This window comes from Poecilia mexicana, unplaced genomic scaffold (genome assembly GCF_051168715.1).
Source record: "Poecilia mexicana isolate PSO_F unplaced genomic scaffold, ASM5116871v1 scaffold_4, whole genome shotgun sequence".
NCBI classification, from domain to species: Eukaryota; Metazoa; Chordata; class Actinopteri; order Cyprinodontiformes; family Poeciliidae; genus Poecilia; species Poecilia mexicana.
The window spans coordinates 7,519,840-7,541,193 of NW_028263373.1; the positions used below are offsets into that span (position 1 = coordinate 7,519,840).

At 41.3% G+C, this 21,354-nt stretch overlaps 3 protein-coding genes across 8 annotated transcripts in view; all 3 read right to left on the reverse strand.

Moving 5' to 3' along the window:
- Positions 1 to 224: 224 nt before the first annotated feature.
- On the reverse strand, positions 225 to 7,698 carry serbp1a (SERPINE1 mRNA binding protein 1a). 5 transcript variants are annotated; one of them, XM_014986994.2, is made up of 9 exons: positions 7,336 to 7,698; positions 5,870 to 6,053; positions 4,717 to 4,857; positions 4,512 to 4,580; positions 4,325 to 4,399; positions 4,042 to 4,213; positions 2,021 to 2,068; positions 1,699 to 1,902; positions 225 to 1,611 (listed from the first exon to the last, which is right to left on the reverse strand). In XM_014986994.2, the coding sequence occupies exons 1-9, from the start codon at positions 7,592 to 7,594 to the stop codon at positions 1,555 to 1,557; spliced, it is 1,209 nt and encodes a 402-aa protein (XP_014842480.1). In that variant the 5' UTR covers positions 7,595 to 7,698; the 3' UTR covers positions 225 to 1,554. The 5 variants fall into 5 exon arrangements, with proteins under 5 accessions (XP_014842480.1, XP_014842479.1, XP_014842477.1 ...); XM_014986993.2 differs by having other exon boundaries at positions 2,021 to 2,065; positions 4,512 to 4,583; XM_014986991.2 differs by having other exon boundaries at positions 4,512 to 4,583.
- A 1,847-nt stretch (positions 7,699 to 9,545) lies between these two features.
- Positions 9,546 to 16,237, reverse strand: hsd17b7 (hydroxysteroid (17-beta) dehydrogenase 7). Its single transcript, XM_014986989.2, has 10 exons — positions 16,121 to 16,237; positions 15,218 to 15,455; positions 13,478 to 13,684; positions 13,233 to 13,325; positions 12,888 to 13,002; positions 12,017 to 12,211; positions 11,816 to 11,929; positions 11,647 to 11,703; positions 11,464 to 11,562; positions 9,546 to 11,362 (listed from the first exon to the last, which is right to left on the reverse strand). Exons 2-10 carry the CDS (start codon positions 15,250 to 15,252, stop codon positions 11,246 to 11,248), a joined length of 1,032 nt encoding a protein of 343 aa, XP_014842475.2. The 5' UTR covers positions 15,253 to 15,455; positions 16,121 to 16,237; the 3' UTR covers positions 9,546 to 11,245.
- ddr2a (discoidin domain receptor tyrosine kinase 2a) overlaps positions 15,680 to 21,354 on the reverse strand; it is a 31,779-nt gene continuing 26,104 nt past the window's right edge. For both annotated transcript variants that reach the window (XM_014986986.2, XM_014986985.2), the window contains exons 11-17: positions 21,057 to 21,273; positions 19,600 to 19,832; positions 19,366 to 19,493; positions 19,039 to 19,236; positions 18,727 to 18,961; positions 17,934 to 18,083; positions 15,680 to 17,847 (exon numbers count right to left, since the gene is read on the reverse strand). In XM_014986986.2, the coding sequence (XP_014842472.2) occupies positions 17,716 to 17,847; positions 17,934 to 18,083; positions 18,727 to 18,961; positions 19,039 to 19,236; positions 19,366 to 19,493; positions 19,600 to 19,832; positions 21,057 to 21,273 (1,293 nt within the window). In that variant the 3' untranslated portion in view covers positions 15,680 to 17,715. The remainder of the gene's footprint in view (positions 17,848 to 17,933; positions 18,084 to 18,726; positions 18,962 to 19,038; positions 19,237 to 19,365; positions 19,494 to 19,599; positions 19,833 to 21,056; positions 21,274 to 21,354) is intronic.

Below are 21,354 nucleotides of genomic sequence, written 5' to 3' on the forward strand. Positions count from 1 at the left end.
TAGTTGATGGTACTAATGAAGTGGTTGCCAATGTGTAAAAGTATTTTTTTTTTACCTCAAAATTGCAGGAGACTGTATAAAAAACAAATGAGCGTTCTTCACTCCTAACTTAAAAATACTCAGGTAAATCTCATCAGGAAGCAGGTGTATTAAAATCGGTCTGAACATTTGCAAACATTTCTAGAGCAACAGTTCGTAACCCCCGACGACGACAGGACAAGAGCTTTTTGTTGACCACCTTTATTTACCGACAGAGGTCTAATAGCAGGGCTGGAATTCACACATTTGTAGAGCAATTCAGTTGTTCCACACTATGGACAACTGTATTTCATTCAGAGCAATTATGCAGTGGCGCCATCGTGGAAACTACAGAGCAAGTCAACAGCAGAGGAAAAACATTCAGCGTAGACCGAAAGAAACCCGAGGCCGAGCAGAGCTTATAACGCTGAGCGGAGTGTGTAAACGACAGAGGGTCCGAGCTTTTCCAGCGGTCTCCGGTCGCGTCTCAGCTGTTGGGGAGGAAACGGAAAGAAACGCCTCTCCTCGTCACTCAGGACTAAGAGGAAGGCAGCGACTGATTCGCACGTGGCTGATGATGACCTAAGATTAAATGAGCGTGGGAAGAAGAGACGTCTGAAGATTATCCTTCCGATACGAGCAAATCCAAAACGCATGGACACAGCCTTTTTTTTTTTTCTTCAATTGAACTGAACCGGGATTTAAATTTGGGACGCGTTTCCAATGTGTTCCACAAAAAAAAAAAAAAAAAAAAAAAGCTTTTAAGAACATTTCAGTAAAAAATAAAATGAAAAGTCCAGATTGCGTGCCTTTCCACATACATTTCCAATGTAGGCAGCATCTCTTTCAAATACCAGTTTTTTCTTTTCTCTTTTCCTTTTTATGTGCACCATGTGAAATACAGTCTCTGAAAGAATTTATGAAAATAGTTGATTTACAGGCTGAAGATCATACAAGAATAGACCTCCTCTATAAAATATAAAACAATATCTCAGTGCTAAAGGAATGGGGGGGGGGATAAACCCATGAATCTCAATGAGTGGAGCTGTAACTTCTGAAATCGGCCAGGTGAGGCGGAGCTCGTGCTGGAGCTCCGGCGCCGCCCGCTTTAAAGCAAACAAGCAACAGCACTCACCACGCCAAAAGATATCCTTATGCTTACATTTCAAAATGCATATTTTCAAGCAGCAATTACAAAACTTTATTAATGGACGATGCATAACCTCTGAAAAAAATACTGTATGAAAACATCCCTGCTACTTTGTTTCAAAGTACAAAACCTCTACCAATAAGTTGCTCCAGAGTAGCAAGAAGTCCTTTTGTTTTTATGCATTTTTTTTTTGTTAATTTCTTTTTGTTTTTTTTTCCATCTTTGTTTTGTTTTTATTGAATAAAACTCAGTCCTCACAGAGTGTCATAGCTATGACAGTCTTCGCCATCATTTGACTTTGCTGAAGGATCCAGGAACATGCAAGCCTCGTAGTGGAGGTGCTCAGGAGGCTCCTGAAGGCCTGAGGGGGTTTTTACAGCCGGAGCTTAAGCCAGGGCTGGGAAGGCCTCTGGGTCGTCCACGTTCGGCACAGACGTAGATGACTGCAAGCGAGAGCGAACGGAGGACACGGTTAGGATGGGAATTTGCTAAACGGCTAACAAGCAGCAGCATTGCTCTGGATTATTTACCCTGTCAGTCCTTCCTCCGCGTGCCGGCCTGGTGGGCTCGCCACGCTCACCACGCTCGCCGCGTTCCCCTCCGCGCCCGCGGCCTCCCCGGCCGCCGCGGGGTCCTCCGCGCCCGCGGCCAGGACGGCCAAGGTCTCCGAAGTTTATCTCCAGCTGGGACGTGATGTCGTTTGCTGGTTTCCGGAAGTGGTGCTCATCGTCGCCCTGAATTACAGAAAAAAACGAAGAGCGTTTTATTAATTAGAAGCGCGCTCTCGCAGTCCTAACCCCGTCTGCACACAGGTTTAGATTGAGCCGCTGCATGCAACGGGTAACATTTTACCTTGGAATCATCGATGTCAAGCTCAGGCAGGTCACCTTTCTTGTCCTGCTTTAAGAGAAGTTCAGAATATAATCATCACAACAGAAAAACATAAGCGTGTACTAAAATGTTAGAGACATTTGACAGCTAGTCTAATATGCACAGCGACAGCACATTAGGGAAGCATATTTATTGTATTATTTATCATGACAAACTTCTTAGTCTGATCAGAAATCTGATTTATTGTCATAAATTTCAATTGATGTTTAAAACTCCCCAATACTGTCTGTATTGTCAGGGCTGCTAGTTTTACCATTTTTTCCACAGTTTGTTAAATTAAAGTACTGATAAATATAAATAAATTAAAAATTATGATTAAATGTCATTACTGTGTGCAGTTTAGTGATACAAATCACACTTCTTTATGTGACTGGTGTCCTAGGGAAGAGGCATCACAAATTCAAGAACATTATTTGTGCTTGTGAGGATATGATTGCTGTCACAGTTACCTAAAAGAGAAGTGATATTTCTTATTGTCATTTTTACCGTTATCATATTACCACGAAATATCGTGATAAAACTACGTTCCTGCCACCCACCCCTACAATGAACTCTTCTTTCTGCTAAACACTTTGGCATTTCAAGATTTTCCTGAAGCCCAATTTCACCTCCTCTCATCTGTTTTGTAGCAATAAACCATCTAATGTCAGCTTGTTTACTTGTCTTAGTGTCATAACAGAATAGTGAATAGAAATAATCTTGTTCATACTATGAATGTTTCATAAAAACTATTACATTTATTGAGCATTAAGCTAAAAATAAATAGTACACATAATCTAACTACAGCGCTAATAAGCAGCATTGTATTTAGTTTCAAGTAAAATTACCGTATTTTCCGCACTATAAGGCGCACCGGATTATAAGGCGCACCTTCAATGAATGGCCTATTTTAGGACTTTTTTCATACATTAGGCGCACCGCATTATAAGGCGCATAGAATAGACGCTTCATACTCTATTATTACACATCCACATTAATAAAGAAATGGTCCCCGAGTACTTTATATAGTAGGCTGGCCCAGTCGTTGTTTCACTCACGGTGTTGGTGTTGCGATATTATGCCCAACTGCTTTCTGGGTAACACAGACCAACCGACACGCTGCCGCTGCAGTCTCTGTCTCTCTTCCCCTGCCCCTCCCCCCCTTTAAATGTATTATCAAACTTTATTAACAAACCAGTGTTCTGACAACTATCCCAGCATGCACCGCGCACTACTTCTTCTACGGGGGAAAAAGAAGTTGGCGGCTGCTTACCGTAGTGGACCAACTACATAAGCAGCCTACTGCATTTCTGTGTAAACATGACGTCTTTCATTTCGATCTGAGTTAATTAGCGTAGCATTTCTGCCGGATTTTCACAACATATCAGCCACGACAATGGACAGGGGAACCAACAGGTTCATGTCATCTTTTTTGGACGACATCAAGGTGTTTGAGCCACTGGATGCCTCCAACATTGTGCGCGTCACAGCTAAAAGCTACCGATAGATGAGGAAAACAGCAGATCCTCACACCCTCAGCATATAGCTGTGGACAAGATCACTGATGCCTATTGTTCTTGCAAGGCTGGGTAAGTCGGCATTCATGGTTTTGATGGTCCACAATGTACATTAGCATATGTTTACTACTGTAGCTTGTGTTTGTGAGACGGTCACGCACGTGGTAGCTGCACTGTGACCTAAAATGGGCATTAGCCAATGAAACGGGGCCCCTGTGGTAAGGTCTGTTGCTGGACCTGTTGTGGCTCAATATTGGTCCATATATAAGGCGCACCGGATTATAAGGCGCACTGTCGGCTTTTGAGGAAATTGAAGGTTTTTAGGTGCGTCTTATAGTGCGGAAAATACGGTAATTGGATCATGTTTGCAGTTTAGTTTTCAAGTCGAGCCAGGATCCTTATAACGACTTCAGAAACACATACAAACAGTATTTGCCTCTGTTAAAATGTGAGGTGGGGCTTTAGGAGCTGTGGGAAACGCCTCACCTCGGCCTTGGACTTGTGCAGCACAAATCCTTTGTTCCAGTCAGCGCCCTCGTTGGCCTTGCGGATGTTGAACTCGACCTTGGCCCGCTCTTTGTCCTGCATGGCCTTCCATTCGTCCAGAGTCATCTCCTTAGGCCCTTCTTCCTTCTGTTCTTCAACCTCATTCTCCCTTCAACACACACAAACACAAAGCAATGTTAGCATGGGCATGTTTAGCGTCGACATGTTTAGCATCGGTGTCTTTCGTTCCACATTGTCTTCCTTCATCGGAACAACAACTTACTTGTTCTCAGAGTCGGCGGGTGGATGCTCCTCTCCCTCTGGGTTCTCCTCGGTGACGTTAGACTGGTCGAGCTCACTGCAGAGAAAACGGGAGAAAAAAACTCAATGTCCTGCATTGTCACGGCTCCGGCTTCCTTAGAAACTAGAAACACGTAAAGTTTTTGTATCCGTCTTTTCAAAGCACTCACTTCAGTTCATCTTTAACTGTGCCCCAGTTGTGAGATCCACTCCCACCACGCTTGTCCTCACCTTTCAGACTACTGGAGAGGGAAAGAAATCCCCCCCGAAACATCAATCGTGATAAAGACACACGCGCAACATGAGCGCAAACATCTTGAGCACAAATGATTTGGGTTTCATTCAGACCATGAGGGGAGTCAAAGGAACACTTACGATCGGTCGCTGCCACTGTGTCTGTCGAATTCCCGTTTTCCTCTGGAGTCGAATCCGTCGCTGCGGCCCATGCCACGGCCTCTTCCGCCGCGACCTCCCCTGCCGCCGCCACGACCCCTCATTGGCCTATCACCAACGGGCCTGAGGAGGAGGGAAAAAAACACAGTCAACAATTTTAAGAGAAAGCAAGTAATTATGGAGATTTGTATTTAAACTTGCCATCAATATTTAGTTTTGTGGAAATAACATTTTGCTTCTCATCTGCTACGGATGTAAGTTTTCTAAATGTTCAGGCCTTGCAATGTCTTATCTCGACAGGAACAACTTTAAATGATAAATTATGTTGGACTCCAACATCTGCTCCTGCAGTCTTTAATAAAATATCCAGCAGTTCATCTGCTTCATAATTCAGCAGCTAAATGCTAAATAAGCTCTTTTTCATGTCTTTACTACTTTCAGCAAAAAAAAAAAAAAAAAAAAAAAAAAAAAAAGCATAGAAGAAACTAAGCTTTTCCTCACTGATATGTTTTGGTTTTTACTAAGATCTGATTTGAAGATTTTTTTTTTCTAAGAGAGATAAAACCAGTTCCTTGTGAGAAGCTGTAGTTATAAAACCTACAGAAAATCTAAGAACTACAAGATTAAACCCATTTATTTATTTATATGCATCAGAGCACATTTCCCTAACCTTCTTCTGATCTGTAATAAACTTTAAAAAATGTCGCATTTATAGATGGAGTTTGTAGTTTTGATGCAGTTATTAAAAAGGGTAAAAAGAAAACAAACTAATGGTCTACATTCTGATCATCTATTTTATGAATTTCAGACACAGCGACGTGAAGTTCTGATTTATTGGGCTTTTGAAAATATATAAATATATAGCATGCATTTTAAAACCACAGTTGTGTAAATATGCATAATGTTGGACATATTTAGGTGAGACAACTGGGGGTAGGATTTAATAAGCTCCATTTCAATCTGAAAATGTTACTTATGTCTATGACTGTTATGCTATTTTTAAGAATAAAGATAACTAATAAAAGTTTTATGTAATTAGCTTAAAAGAAATAAAGAAAATACTCTAACTGAAGCATCAGGTTTTGGACTCCCTCTAGTTATGGTTCATGCTGGTATGTTATCAGTCCAAACTCACTTCTCCACGGAGAACTCGCCGCCCTCGGGTTTCTCTGCGGTTTCGCCGGCAGGCCGCTCGAAGCGGCGGGGCGGCCGCCTGTCCACGGGCCGTCTGTCTGCGGGTGGCCGTCCGTCTCCCTGTCCGCCCTGAGGTCTGGAGCCTTCGCCCTCTGGTTTTCTGCCCATTCTCCTCATGCCAGCACCTAGGAATTGAAATAATAATTAAAAAAAAAAGTGATTAGATGACCTGCAGCATCGCTGTATCCACACCAAACGTTGAGTCAGGAGACAAGAAAAAGAAACATTGTTCTGCACAAGTGGAGCAAATAATTGCAATTAACGTGGGGGTGGGTGGGGTTGTTGGCAAGTTAGTGATTCAGGATTTCTCTGACAGGTTATTTCTCAGCCCTAATGTGAGTTTCATAATTTGCTTTCAATTTGTGATAAAGTTACCTTGCCAGATCTACTGGGATTACTGGTGACCCAGTTTTTTTTTTCCCCTACTTGAGTCAGAGCCACCAGCCCAGTGTAACACAAGTCCCTCCCATTGACTAAATCGCCTGATCCAGAAATAGATCCGCTCCACTACACCGCAGCAGCAGCAGCTGGTGGAACCACCATCAATGCACCTGTCTCATCCTCTCTCTCAGGCAGATAAATATGATCCTACTTGTCAGCTCGATGTGATGAAACCTCAATTACGCATAAAAAAAATTCTAATCTGATTCAATCTACGCTTTGCAGCCAGCGCCTTTTCACCTAAAAGTCACGACTTACTTTGAGCGCAGGGCAAAAACCGGCTGATACAAAAACGATTAATCGTGTAGAGTATGCGATTTGTTGCAAATCGACCGCGTGCGGAGTGTTTATTGTGCGCCAGTAGGAAGTAAGAGTGTGGAGGTTGTGCCTTAACACGCCCTACAACCACGAGGTTCAGCTCCGCCGGAGCGGACAGCTCCGCATGTCAGCAGAGAAATCCGCCAAAACAAAAACCCAAACTGAAGCTCACACCTATCTTCTCTACACGTGTTACCGTCCTCTCACATGTTCCGGAGATTATTTTTTCCCTTTAACCAATAATAGTTCGATTTTTAAATGATTCCCGATGTATGCAGCAACAAGTAGTTTGGCTTCGAGTGGCCCCTGAGCAGAGCTAACGATTTAACTGAAGCATGCTGTTAGTTAGGCTCTCTGTTCAACCAGGCCTTTTAGGGGGTGTAAAGCTAAAACTAGCTGGGCCGCAAACTGTTTATCTTTGTATCGCAGCAACCTCGAGTCTCCAGTCGTAAATTAAGTTTGGGTAAAAGTCGTTGTTCCTGCAAATGTCACTCATCTTAAGGCACTAAAATAACGAGTTAAGCCGACCTCATGTCACTGAGCCCAGTTATAACGGCTAGCTGGTAACCGAGCAACTTAGCCTGTTAGCTTAAATTTCTAGGCTGCTCTTTTGACTAATTGGAGCCCAAAACGTGCATTAAATATTACCATCTTTCTTAAGTGGAACTGGAGCCTGGGTTTCCTCCTTCTTATCAGTCAGCGGGGTCTTTCTGTCTTTTTGGGACTCCTTCTTGGGCTGCTTGGCAGCCTGCGCGGCAGTCTTGGCGGCACCAGGAGCTGCAGCCTCCTTCTTCTTCTTAACTTCGGCTTGCTTCAGCAGCTCGAACGGATCCGACTCGTCGTCAAATAACTGGTCGAACCGATTGGTTATGGCACAGCCAAAACCTTCTTGCATTTGTCCGGGCATGATGGCGCCCCTTCAGCAGGATTTTCCTCCGATTCTACGAGGCTTGGTGCGAGCACTTCGCTAGATGAAGCCACAAGATGGCTGGGAAAGGACCTTCTTCTCTTCCGGCACGGTAGACATCCGGGACCTCGGGGTTTTGCGCGGGTGGGTTGTGTAGTTTCCGTGGAAACCCGTAGCCATGATAGCAGCTAGGGAGTAGATGAAAGAAAAACTCAATTACCCACAATGCAAATTCTTTGAATCGCTTTGCAAAGGAAAGCATGGTCGCCCCTGTCTGCACTCTGTTGTTGTTTTGACTTTTAGGAAAAACTATTTAGTTGTCAGGAGTGCTTTACTCCGCAGTTTGTCAATTTTAAAACTTACATTAGCAAGATGACCTGCTAGTTCTTTAATATAATTGAAGACCACAGAGGAAGAAATATCTTAATATTAGGGGTTAATTTGTTTTTTAAAAGGACAGGAAATTAGTTGGGCCTAATTATTTATTACGTTCACAAGAAATTACCCCAGAAACACGTCTACACACTAATATCTAGATGTTTAAACTGTGCTGCAAGTTAAAATGATTTCACTCTTGTTTGGCTACGCCCTTGCTTTTGGCAGTAATTTTTAATCTACAGCTGTGCACGTTTATATTTGGCAGTTACAGAATCACTAACTTTTTTACTTGCAGAAATGTGTATTTCTTCACTGTCATCACATTTTTTTATTGGTGTGGATAGGAGCTTTACTTTGCTTATTTTATAGAATATGTTTACTCTCAATTGAGTTTTGAGGAAAAAATTTAATTGGTTCAAAAACACATTTATGTGATTGAAACACATAATTGGAGAGTTCCGTTGAGAGAAAATCTTAGGCTTATGCAGCATGCCAGTGAAGTGCATCTGGAGCAATTAAAGAAGCTCAACAAAACATTTTCCACACTTTAAGAAATGCACACTTTTTTTTACAATCACTTGACTGTCTTGTGCATAGATTAATTAAACTCCAGGTTTTTTTTAATAGACTTTACTACACGTTTTCCCCCCATCATAAAAATTTGTCAAAATATTCAGTCATTTATTTATTTTTGAAACTTTATCTCACACAACAGCAAAAATTTACAGGGGAAAAAGAATGAAAATCCAAGGTTCCACATTTAGAAATTATTATTATTATTATTATTATTATTATTATTATTATTTTAACAACACCACAAGGACTACAACTGTTTGTACCCCATTTTTCAAATATGTTTTCTCCAAATATGTTTTCTGTAACCTTATCTCCTTTGATAAGGTCACAGAATACATTGAAAAAAAGAGGTCAAGCTTTTCTACTGGATTAAGATCTGGTAAGGTGGTCTAGTGAGTAAATTTTGTTGATTTTGCCCGTATGTTTGGTTAATAATTCGACTAAAGGACCCAGTGATGACCTACCAGGCCCACAGCATCCCAAGTTCTCACTGTACAGTAAAACCATCTGGAGTGTTTGTGGTCAAAAAGTTAAATCTTATAGTTTCATCTGACCAAAGCACAAGGTTCTAGTCAAAGTCTCAGATGAACAAACTCCACACGTTTAAATTTGTGATGGTATGACAGAAAATACCTTTCTTGCATTTCTTTCAAACAACTGGTTCCCTTTATGCAAACAAGCAGTAACAAAATATGTCCATCTTTTCTGCTCTTCTCTATAGAAACCTCCATTATGACCACCTTTCCCTGTTGTGAAGACAATTTGAAACTTTTTAATTATTACTCTGATTGTAGGTTTGATCAACATGAAGGAGGCAGCTTCCCCATGTCTCCATTTTAAGATCGACACTTGAATGGGATGTTCTCTTGTCTTTCCAGTATTGATCAGTGGCTGTGTGAAACTGGCCTCCATGTCACATAAAGTCATACAATGAAGTAAGAGGATTTACAACCCTGCGAATATTTCTTCACTGAACAAAAGTATTCACTTCAAAAAATTGGTGGGCCTATTCAGTAATATTTTATTTATGTTTTCCCTCAGTTTCTACATTACAATAATAATAAAAAGAAGCGTTACTTGTAATAGTTTACTTTGAAAGCAGATTTTCTCTTGTTTATAAGGCCCGGCCCCCTTTATTCATGATCACGATGATGATGATGATGATGATGACCCGCTCAGCCGCTTCTGAGCACAATCAATGCTCCTGCTCTCCATGAAGAAAAATGACGTCTCCAGTTACTAAAGCCATGATAGAGTCCTATGCGCTCATGGTCATGGTCATGGGCACATTTTTCGTCTACTTCTGCGGAATGGTGTGGGCTTTTTGCAACCCCAAAGTGAGCGAAGCGGAGGAGGAAGAGTGCGCCGCTGGAAACCAAGCCGGGGAGCCGAGAGAGCGCCGCTGGATGTGCGCACCAGGTTCTCCACAGCGGGACGTCAGGTGCGCCACCGGGCTTCTGCAAGTGGCCGCGCCGCCGTACACCGCGGAGACGCTCACACAGAGCACATATGTCAACTTCTGGGAAGATGATGATGATGATGATGACGATGATGATGACGATGAAAGTCTGCTGTCGGACAGCGCTGCGTTTTGTCTGGATAATTTGGGGATTGATAACCAGATTACAAACAGTCCCTCCTGGATTGCAATGTGATGACTGGACGCCAACATCTTAGAAAATCGGTAATATTCTTATGTTATTGTTTTCTTATAATTTGCTCCATATTTAAGTAGATGCATTGCACCTTTTCTTTCCCCCTCCAACAGTTAACAGAAAATGCATGACCTTGCTGCTACATCACACCTGACCCAGAATGAAATAGAATAGAGCTTCTTATTTGAAAACACTTAAAATCCATTCTGCTGCAAAGTCCCACACACACGTTTCTAAATGAAGGGGAATTAATCAACTTCATGCAGTGCCTTGCTGAAGTAGTTATTCATAACCCGTGAGCATTTTCACATTTGGTCAATTTCGAACCACAAAACTTTAATGTTGGGATTTAGACTAACATTGTAAAGTGGGGATGATTCATGGTATTAACAGGATGGCAGGTATTAGCATTCACCTCAGTTTACTCTTCTGCCCCTAAATAAAATCCAGTACAAGCCATTGCCTCTTGAAGCCATGTCCTAAGTATTTAGAGTCCAAAGTTGACTGGAGAATTTGGATATAAGGAAAACCTTTTAGACGCAAGAGAGAGCTGGAAGTTCACCTGCCAGCTGGACAACGCCCCACCTTCCTGCTTGATATACAGCAAAAGCTACACTAAAATGTTTTGGGATGAATAATTTTCATTCAATTTATGACCAACTAGATGATTTTTCTTGAATATATGCCTGAGGTTGAGCTATTTTACAAAACAGAGTGAGTAAAAATGGAAGCACAGACGTACCCCCAAAAAAATACCTGCAGGCAGGAGCAAATTGCAGCAAAGTTATCAACCTAGAGTGGCTAAATAGAATTGTTAGCCACATTTCTGAATTGTTTCGATAACCATAGATCCTTTCCCATCCACTTCACAATTATCTAACGCTTTTGTATAAAATCCTAATAAAATATACATTAAAGTTTGAGGTTACATAGAAAAGGCAGATAAGTTCAGTGGGTGTGAATTTTCCTGCAAGCTGCTGGTTGGGAAAAATAAAAAAAAAATTCCACACTGAAGGAAAGAAGATGCTATCATTCAGGTCCTTCAGGTCTTCAGCGAGGGGCCTGCAGGTTGTGTTTCTGCCACTTTCTTCCTCATGTCACTTTCAAGTTGAAGTAATTTGCTGTATAATGACTCTGATGTCTCAAAAGTAATGTCCATCTGCAAATGGGAAAACACCACATAACATTTAGCTGTTTTTAACATAATTCACATTTTTAAAAAAAACAAACAAAAAATACATCTACAGTTACTTGCTGCACCTTGTGTGGCTGGGTGTAGTTGTTTCCGAGCCCTGATGTTAAGCTGTGGTATTTAGCATAAGGGTCCAGAGATTCAGGCTTTTGCCTAAATAGCCAAAGCTGCCAAGAAGGGTAGAAATCAGAACGTGAATTTGCGCAGAGCTGTTTTTTTTTTTTAAGTGATAACATTTTTGTTTTACCCACCAAAGCTTCAGATCCATTATAAGGTGTCAGGGTAAAAGTGTTGGTGAACACCCTGATCTGTTGGCAGGAGAAGGAAATGTTTGTCATTACAGAATTAAAAAAAAAAAAAAAAAAAAAAAATCATGGCCGTTTTTCGTGTCGTCGTCACGTTTCATGAAGCTGAACCCACCAGCCAAAAGACAGGCATGAGCAGCGTCCACAGAAAGGCCGGAAACGACGGGAGAATGCCAAAGGTCAGGTTTGTCATCACAAATCCAGGACAGACGACAGAGGAGTACAAACCCTAAAGCAAAGACCCGCATTGATTAATTTTGTTTTAGCGTTAAGTGATATTAAATGCGTGTTTCGTTTTTTTTTTTTTTTTTCCAACCTGCTTGTTGTAGTGCTGATTGAGAGACAGGCTGAGCAGGTCTGTGGCGTATTTGGAGGAGCTGTAAGGCTGAGTTCCTCTCCGGTGCTGAATGTCTTCGAGACTGAAGGCGGAACGGTTAGCGTTACTGGAGGAGGTCCAAACCAGCTGCGAGGTTCGTCCTTCTTGGCACAGAACCGGCTCCAGTTCCCTAATCTGGGTCAAAACAAAAGAGTCAGCTCTGGATGCGCATCCCCAAAACTTCAGGATCGTGTTATTTCTATCCAAACTAGGAACTGAAATTTATTTTTATGAACCAAAAGCATGAAGTTGCACTTTTCTGAGTTTGATAAACACTGGATAAATATTAGGGATACATGCTTTAGTGCATGCACAGAAATAAAATAAAAAAAAGCTACCTCCATCAAAGAACACTGTTAGCTATTAAAACTAGCAATCGCTAAAAACGATCAAAGAAAACCGTAAATTAGAATCATCCCGAAAAACTCTGATTTCAGCTTTGTCTTTGATCAGTTCAGCCTTAAAGGGTAAAAAACAGATCTTACACTGCACCAATAGCACCAGTGACTCCTTGACATCCAACCATGAACCTCGCAAAACTCACTCATTGATGGCAACTTAATACAATCATAAATTTCCCTGCAGAAGCAAATTGAGCTGAATAATGTCTGCCGTGACCTTAGGCTCTCAATGTGCTGTTAATTTTTAATGAGGACAGTTGCTAAGTGACAAATGGATTCGGTGTCAGCCTTGCTTGTTTCCATCAAGGACACACAGGCTGCCTGCAGAAAACCAGAGACTTGCTGAAAGCAAACCATTTTTTTTTTTTTTTATCATTTAGGAGTCAAAACACCCTGCAGCAGCGACTTACGAGAAGGAAGTGACCAAAGAGGTTGGTGGCAAAAACTTGCTGCAAGCCGTCAGGAGTGACACCGTCTTTCTGAGTCAGAATCCCCTCACCGGTGGCAAACATAGTGATCGCCTTACTGTGAGCACAAATTTGACAAAATGAATGAGATGAAAGCCTTGAAAACAACCAGTTATTTTTTTTATTAATTAATTTTGAAAGATAAATTTGTTCCGTAAAAGGCCTTGATACACATTAATATTTTATTAATTGAATTTAATTAATTTATTTTGTTTTGTTTTTTTTACACATCCTTACTTACAAATATACGAACTTTGAAGTCTGGAGTGACTGAAATCAGTTATTTACCTGGAGAAGAGGCCTCTAAAAAAGGCCTTTGCGTCAAATTCTGGGTTTGGCATGATGCCGGCATTTAGGTAGAGGTAGTCCAGCCATTTGTACCTGAAAACGACAAAATAATAATAATAATTAAAAAAAAAAAAAAAGTAATCCTGAAGTACTTTTCTGAGGTTCAGACGTAAACTGAAGTGTGCTGCAATTTTTTTTTGAAAATGCTTTAAGCAGGAAAAAAAAATAAAAGTCCATCCTCCCACCTGACTTTGACTTCCTGTGCCGCTCTGAGAACAGAGGAGACGCTGCTGGTGTCCATCTGCAGCAGGTCCACCTGGGCTGCAGGGTGAGAGGCGAGCAGGGCAGCGCGCGCCGCCTGAGCTCGCTGCACGTTCCTGCAGGCCAAGCAGAGATGCAGGCCCTCCGTATCGTGTGAGAGGAGACGCTCGCACAGCGCCAGGCCGATGCCGCTGCAGGGGAACCGTTAGACCGTTTTGATATTACAACTATACAATTAGGATATAATAACATAATAATAACACGCTCACATATGAAATTTTCAACTTGTCATACAAACTTATATCCAAGATTTTCCCGATAAGTGAAAGCACCACACCTGTGCTTGTTACTGAGTGAAGAAAACTCAAGGTGATCTATTTCCACGATCAGTGGGGTGTTTAAAAAAGAAGCCAGAGGAAGCACATATGGCATAGGAAGATGTTTTTTTGTTTTTTTTCTCAAAGTGTTTTATATAACAGCAACTTCTGTGCATTCAGGCTACCACAACACAACCAGACCAGGAGGTGCTGGTCATTTTGCTCCATCATATCGTACTGCTGCAGTTTTGGTGGTTTCATGCCTGGATTTTTTTTGTGTATTAAAACACCGAAGTGTGAAATGGATCTTGAGTGATTCAGGAGATACCATGAAGACTAAATATACTAAAGCAAGGTTGTGTTGCTTAATCTTTTTGGGCTGTAAACCTCAGTCTGCTTGTGGGACATGTAGGATTTTGACATGTTGGTAGGATTGTGGAAACCCCAAATCTAAGGGAAGATATTATAATTTTGTTAGAAATACAGAGAACAATATTTAATGCAAATATTGCAAATATGCTAAATGTAGCAAAACCCTGTTTCACACTGACCACTCTCTCTCACACACAGTGTGACGTCTCCTCTGCTCCTGATTTATAAAAATTATGACCTTTCACAGCAAGAACGCAAGAAAGACATATTTTAAAGCTGTTATAACACTTAACCCTCCTGTTATGTTCGTTTCTGAGGTACAGCAATAATGTCCGTGGGTCAATTTGACCCGGGGAGTGTTTAGTCATGCTATCGTGTCAGAAACCAAAAAAATCCTCTAAAACATTTTTGTATCTGATTATTAACTCCAATACTAACCATTTCAATCAATATTTGTGCAATGATGTTTTTTATCTCTCAGAAATTAAGGATTAATGATGATAACTTATTCAATTACTCATTTGGACATAAAAATGGAATTTACATTTTTTTTTATGTCCACTGAAAAAAATCTAGACACAAAAATAACAATAATTTCCTTGAAAGTGATTAATTTTTTTTTTCAAATTGACCCGAACAGTAGCAATGTAACAAGTAGACGCGGGGGCGGGGGGGGGTTACAAATGTGTAAAATGAATAAATTTTCAATTTATATGTAGAGTTCACCTATTAAGACAAATAGAAAAAGGTTTTATGCAAAAAAAAAAAAAAATACTTCCAACTATTTTTAAAACATTTTTAAACTTTAAAACGGGTCAATTTGACCCGCAACAACATAACAGAAGGGTTAAAAGAAGAAAAGAAAGTGGCCACAAAAAACAAGATCAGTATACATCTAACTAAAAATGACAACACAGCTGATATAATCAATCTTTAATGAAACAATTCATTATTCTGCCTGAAATGATTGAACTTTTAATTGGTATCGTCAAGTACGGGGCTTCTCATAATAGAGGATATAAACTGGGTTGTTACCTGTTCGCTCCAGTCACCAAAACCACCTTTTTCATCTTGGTAAAGCCAAAACCTGTAGCGCGACAGGAGAACTGGAGGGAAAAGGTTGCGTGTCTGGTTCAGGAACTGGTTTCCTCTTCTGTGGAGTCACAGTTTAACTCCACCCCCCACGTTCTGATTGGATCCTGTGGCAGCACTCCAGCCAATAAGATCTTATTACGCCTCAGCCCAGCCACAAAGGTCCCGCCCACTCCAGACACTGAAAAATTGGATCACAGGAGCAAAACAAAGAGTCTTGACCATGAGAAAGAATACATGTTAGGACTTTTATTTGGGTTGTCGCCATCAAGGTCTAACTTTTGTTTACATCTCTCTCTCTCTCTCTCTCTTTATATATATATATTTCTGTGACAAAATTTTGCAGAAATGCAACCATTTTCAGACAATATCCTAAAAATGAAAGAAACTAGTACTTTATTCAGATGTTTTTGCATAGTTTTTATTTGCACTTGTAACAATATTGAAAGGAGAAAGAATGCAATGAAACTCATAAACGTGTATCAATTTGAACCTGAGCTCGATATCTTTTATCTTTTTACCCTGCTAAGCAGAAAAAGAAACGCATTTGTCTTTCACGGTCCGGGTGAGACGACTGGGGCTTGTGTTTAAAGTTAAAAACATAAAGCAAGAACAAGTAGAGAAAAACAATGAGACAAATGCAGCATGAAGTCCAGACGCACCAGTAAAAGATGAGCTCTACACTAATGCATTTAAAATTGATCTTCATCGACCGTACCCTTTCCAACCATCCAAGAAAATTAATTGTTATGGTGAAACTCCAATTTTTTTCTGCTTCATTAACAAGAAAGAGCTATAGACATCTAGAACTAGAGTTATTGTAAATCTTTCATGATATTTTCCTACCTTTCTCCACTTGTGACCCTTTTCTGTGTTTGTAAAAAGAATGGATGGATGTCCCAAGGAGTTTTCCTTTTCATGCCTTTCCTCTGGAAAATACTTAGATCAAACTTTGCTCTTTTCCTGACTGCCTAGGATCCCTGCAGAAAACACGTACCAACGTCTCTCTAATCACACCTGCTGCACACACACACACACACACACACACACACACGCTTTGAATCAACACACGGCACGTGGCAACGACCCGGCACGAAGTTCCAACGGGATTTCTTCAAAGCATATTCAGCGGCAGACAAAAGGATGTCCCTAAAGATTTTGCAACAGAAAGAAAACATACACAAATCAAAGAAGAAGAAATGCTGCAATAAACCAAATGTGACGCTCTGGTTTGAGCGCATTACTCTTATGCACATCTATAAACAAGTCATAAACACAAGTCAATATATAAATACTGATACAAAAAAAAAAAACGATACATGAAATTTAAACATGTCTATCGGAAATACACAGTCATGTACACTTGTAAAAAACTACTTCAGGAAAATGGCAGGGAGGTGAAAAAAAAATGCACTCATTGTTATTTTTACTTATAAAGTTTTCTGAACACGATGAAACTATTAAAATATAATCAAATATGAAAGTAACCGTTGGCTCTGCACTTTCCCTTTCTACATTCAAGCAGTCTTCCAAAAGAAAAGACAAAGAAAGCAGTATTTCAAACAACACTGTAACATGGGATAGATAAACCACTTATTACACATTGCATTTACACATAAACCAAACAGAAACAGTAAGGAAATTCACGTCTGGTCGATTGTTGCTTTCTTGTAAAAATGCTGGAACATTGGCTGCAAATCTTATTTTACTCCAACGCCTGTTTATTTCACCTCAAATGGGGGCCACATTTGTAAGAATTATGAATTTGTGGGATTGAACTTTGTAAAAGACAAAAACAAACAAACAAAAAAAAACAAGTTAAATCTTCTCTTCAGTATATTTTGTTATCATTGGATTGGAGAATGGAGGTTTGAAAAAAACAAGACATGTTGCCACTGACGCATCCTGGCACGTCCTTGTCATGTCTTAAATTGGACGATGTGGTTAGTTTGGTGACTTTGGCCATAAAAGCATTTTCCTTTCAAATGTGGCACCACTGTAGGGGACATAAACAGGTATGAGATTTTTTATTTATTTATTTTTTGCCAAGAACAATTCTGCAACAAAGAAAGAAATGTCCAGACACAAGCGTCCCTACTTTTAGTGTTTAGTTTTGAAAGTGCCAGATGTCTCTTGCTACATTTAAATGTTGGTTTCCTCCACACCCACCCGACAGGTCGTGCCTCTCTTTTCAAACTGTGATAAAGTACTTTGTCTAAATTTATGCTTCATAAAAATAAAACTTTTGCATTAACTGGAATACAGATCAACCTTTAGAGAGAGTATTCAGTCCCCGAAAATGTAGCTTGGAGCCAGCAGGTGGCCTCCCATCCCGTCTCTCTGTTGAATAGGAGCGTAGCTTAAACCTGGACTGTGTCTGCGGCATCCCTTGTCTCCAGAGATGCGCGCAGACTCTAAAGTGTCTTGAACACTACGCAGGCTTAAGGCTGTAAATCCAACAGGGCTCTGTGTAATTCCTGGAAGGAGGGCCGCTCCTTGGCGTTCCTCCTCCAGCAGTTCAGCATGATCTTGTAGAGCGAGTCCGGACACAGCACAGGTTGAGGCAAGTAGATCTGCGAGATCCAAGGGCGAGACATGAAATACATCGCCAAATTATTTTATCCCACTCGTGAAATTAAAACCGTTTAGTCGCCCTCACCTGCCGCTTCTGGTCCCTGAAAAACTCCCCTGTGTTTTCTATCACCTGCTCGTCGGTGAGCTGGGAGTACGGCTGCTCCTTGCAGAAGTTCAGGATCTCCCACAGTGTCACGGCGTAGGCCCAGACGTCACTCGCCGTGGTGAACTTACCCTGCGCAAACAGACACGCTGCGTTGTAAGCGGTGGGCAGTAGCAAAGCGGATTTACTTGAGTACAGCACTTAAGTACAGCTTTTGAGAACTTGTACTTTACTTGAGAAGAACTTTTGTGGAAAACTTAATACTTTCACTCCACTACATTTTTCTGCAGATTTTTTTTTTTTTGCATCATTACATTTCCATCGTGTTACTTCTTCATGTCGGTCTTGTTGTGTAGTATCTATTTTGTTACTCTGACACGCAGTAAATTTACACAGAGCACCCCTACGTGGTGGGTGGCAATGTGCAGCTTTAAACCTGTCGCGAGAAGAAGAAGGACCCTTTTTGTCCTAGTGGTGTTGCCTTATGACGTGAATGAATAATACATAAAACTGCTAAGTGTCTTTGAGCATCCAAAAAAGCTAGAAAAATGTAAGACTCCTGCATTATTATTGATGATCTGGGATCTGTCAAGAATACCACTAAGCTCTAGTGTCAAAATATTCACATTTTTAAATACTTAAAGCACATACGACAATACTACAATTTAGATAGTAACTTGACAGAGCTATTTTTACTTTTACAGGAGTAATATTTGACCAGTAGCAAAATTTCTTCCACTCAAGCAGTGAAACTGAGAACTTGTGCGGCCCTCACCAGCAGGATGCTCTCCCATGACATCCAGCGTATGGGCAGCACCGCTCTGCCCTGGATGCGGTAGTAGTCGCCGCTGTACAAGTTTCTGCTCATGCCGAAGTCAGCTATCTTTATCGTGTAGTTTTTTCCCACCAAGCAGTTCCGTGTGGCCAAGTCTCGATGGACAAAGTTCAGGGAGGAGAGGTACTTCATCCCCGAGGCTATCTGGGTGGCCATGTAGCACAGATCACCAAAGCTGAAGGGGAGACGAGAGACGTCACCATGTGGTGGGAAGACAAAACTGCAAGTGAAATGCGACGGTCGCTGGCTGACCTGACAGTAGGTGCGTTGCTGAGGAGAGCGAGTTGTCCCTCGGGTTCGTGGCGGGACAGGAACTGGTTGAGGTCTCCATTTTCCATGTACTCTGTGATCATGCAGAGCGGGTCGCTGTAGATGCACACGGCCAGCAGGCGAATGATGTTGGGGTCCTTCAGACGCGACATGATCTTTATCTCTTTCAGGAAGTCATTCCTGTCCACACAGAAAAAGTTCCCGCAAGTTGCTTAAGTTTATTTTTCATATGAATCAGGTGAATCGTAACCTCATGCTTGCTTTTTTTTTGTCGTTATATTTCCAGCTCCTGCAACGACGGCAGCGCACCTCGCATTCTTGTTGGCATCTGAACGGAGCATCTTCACAGCCACTAGCACCGGCTGGCCCTCTGGGACGTCAAGCAAGTAGTCTTCATTTATAAACTCCTGCATTCCCTCTGCTTCACAAAGATGCACCTGAACCAGCAAAGGGTTTTAAAAAAAAAACCAACAAAACAATTAAGGGGTTTAACATTTGCTCGTGCTTTTGTTTTCTAAGTGAAGGAAAGTAGAGAACTCGCACCTCTCCAAACTGGCCCTCTCCCAGCTTCTCCTTAAATGTGAGCAGCTTTCGCGGGAACTCCTCCACGATGACGTCCTTCCCGGACAACAGGTCCATCGTCACCGCGGGGATGGCATACGTGTTGCCTCCGGTGACGCCTTGCAAGTTGACGATGTCTGCCTCTGCGTAGTGGGGGGCGCCGTCCTGCACCACAGTTTGAGTTGTGGACTTTGAAGCTGCAGCGGCGGCCGAAGCTGCAACACATCGTGAGACACAGCAGCTGAAACCTCAACAGGACGGACGCTGTTTTCTCATGGGAAAATATTTGAACCTTTTCGCGTTATAACCACAAACTTTAATGTATTTGATTGGAATGTAACAAACACATCACACATTTTTTTTGTGAAGTATGATTGAAGTATTTTGCATACATATATTACATCTTAAAATCTGAAAAGTGTGGTGTACATTTTTGTCCAGCGCCATTGAAGCTGCAGTATGTAACTTTTATGAAAAATAATGATTTTTTATTTACATATTTCACATAAAAAAAACAAGCTCTTCTGCCTTCTCTCTGTGCTAACTAGAAAGAGCCAATCAGAGCCAGGAGAAAAATATGCTTAACAAGTATGTTAAGCATATTTTTGATCAAAGTTACATATGGTTAAAATAAAATCCCCTGCAACCATTTGTCTTACAAGTCAATTCATTGATAAATACAGTACTGCTATGTGGGGTTTCATCTCAGTTTAATATAAAGGTCTCCGTGTTTTTTTTCAAAGAGTGTTTAGTGGACAAATAGCATCATAAAGACCAAGAAACACAACAGACAGGTCAGTGTTGCTTAAAGCAGGGTTAAGTTAGGAAGCAAAATTTGCCTTTTATGAAAGAGAGGATAAGAGAGGCACAAGAAGAAGTCCTGTTTCCTACAAGTCATACAGGGGAGACAGCAAACATGTGGACGAAGTTGACCTTCTTCCACTGCGGCATCATGCTGTGGGGATGTTTCTTTTCAGCAGGGACGGGGAAGCTGCTCAGAATTTATGGTATTACAGATGGAGCTAAAAATAGGGCTGGAAGAAACCATGTGAGAGGCTACAAAAGACCCGGCCTGGAGAGATGATGAGCCTATAAATAAACCATAGCTACAATGGAAATAATCAATTGAAAGAAGATTAGCCTGTGAGAACGACCCAGTCAAAGTCCAAACTTAAATACAGTTGACAAAATCTCAGTGATTGGTATTGCAAAAGTGGTAGAGAGACCCAGTGAATTGTGGTTATAATTACTTTTAACTGGCTGAACAGAAATGTATGCCATACTTTTAGCATTTTCATTTGCAAAAAAGAATGAAAACTGCTTGCTTTTACTTCCAATTTGCAATTAGCAAGTTACTGAGCAAACACATTTAAAAAAAAAAAAAAAAAAAGCACTGTGTGTTAATATCCATGTGTGTGTGAGCAGATTTGCTGGCTTACCAGGCTCCTCTGAGCTCTGTGGAAACTCCGGCAGCTTACATATGAGGCGCGACGGCTCCTGGTAGTCTGGACCCAGAGGGAAGATGCGCTCGTAGGTGGAGTTAGGCTCCTGTTCGCCGGCTGTGCCCGGCCGGTTGCTGGTGTGATTGTAGCTGAACGTCTCGCTCTGTATCGACAAGCTAGCAGTCAGTTCGTCGTCCAGGATCCGACGAGAGGCCTGGAATAAAGCATGCGTGTCAGGGAGCAGATCTGACCGTCTCCGAGAGGGAGACCGTTTGTTAGTTGTGTCGATATATAA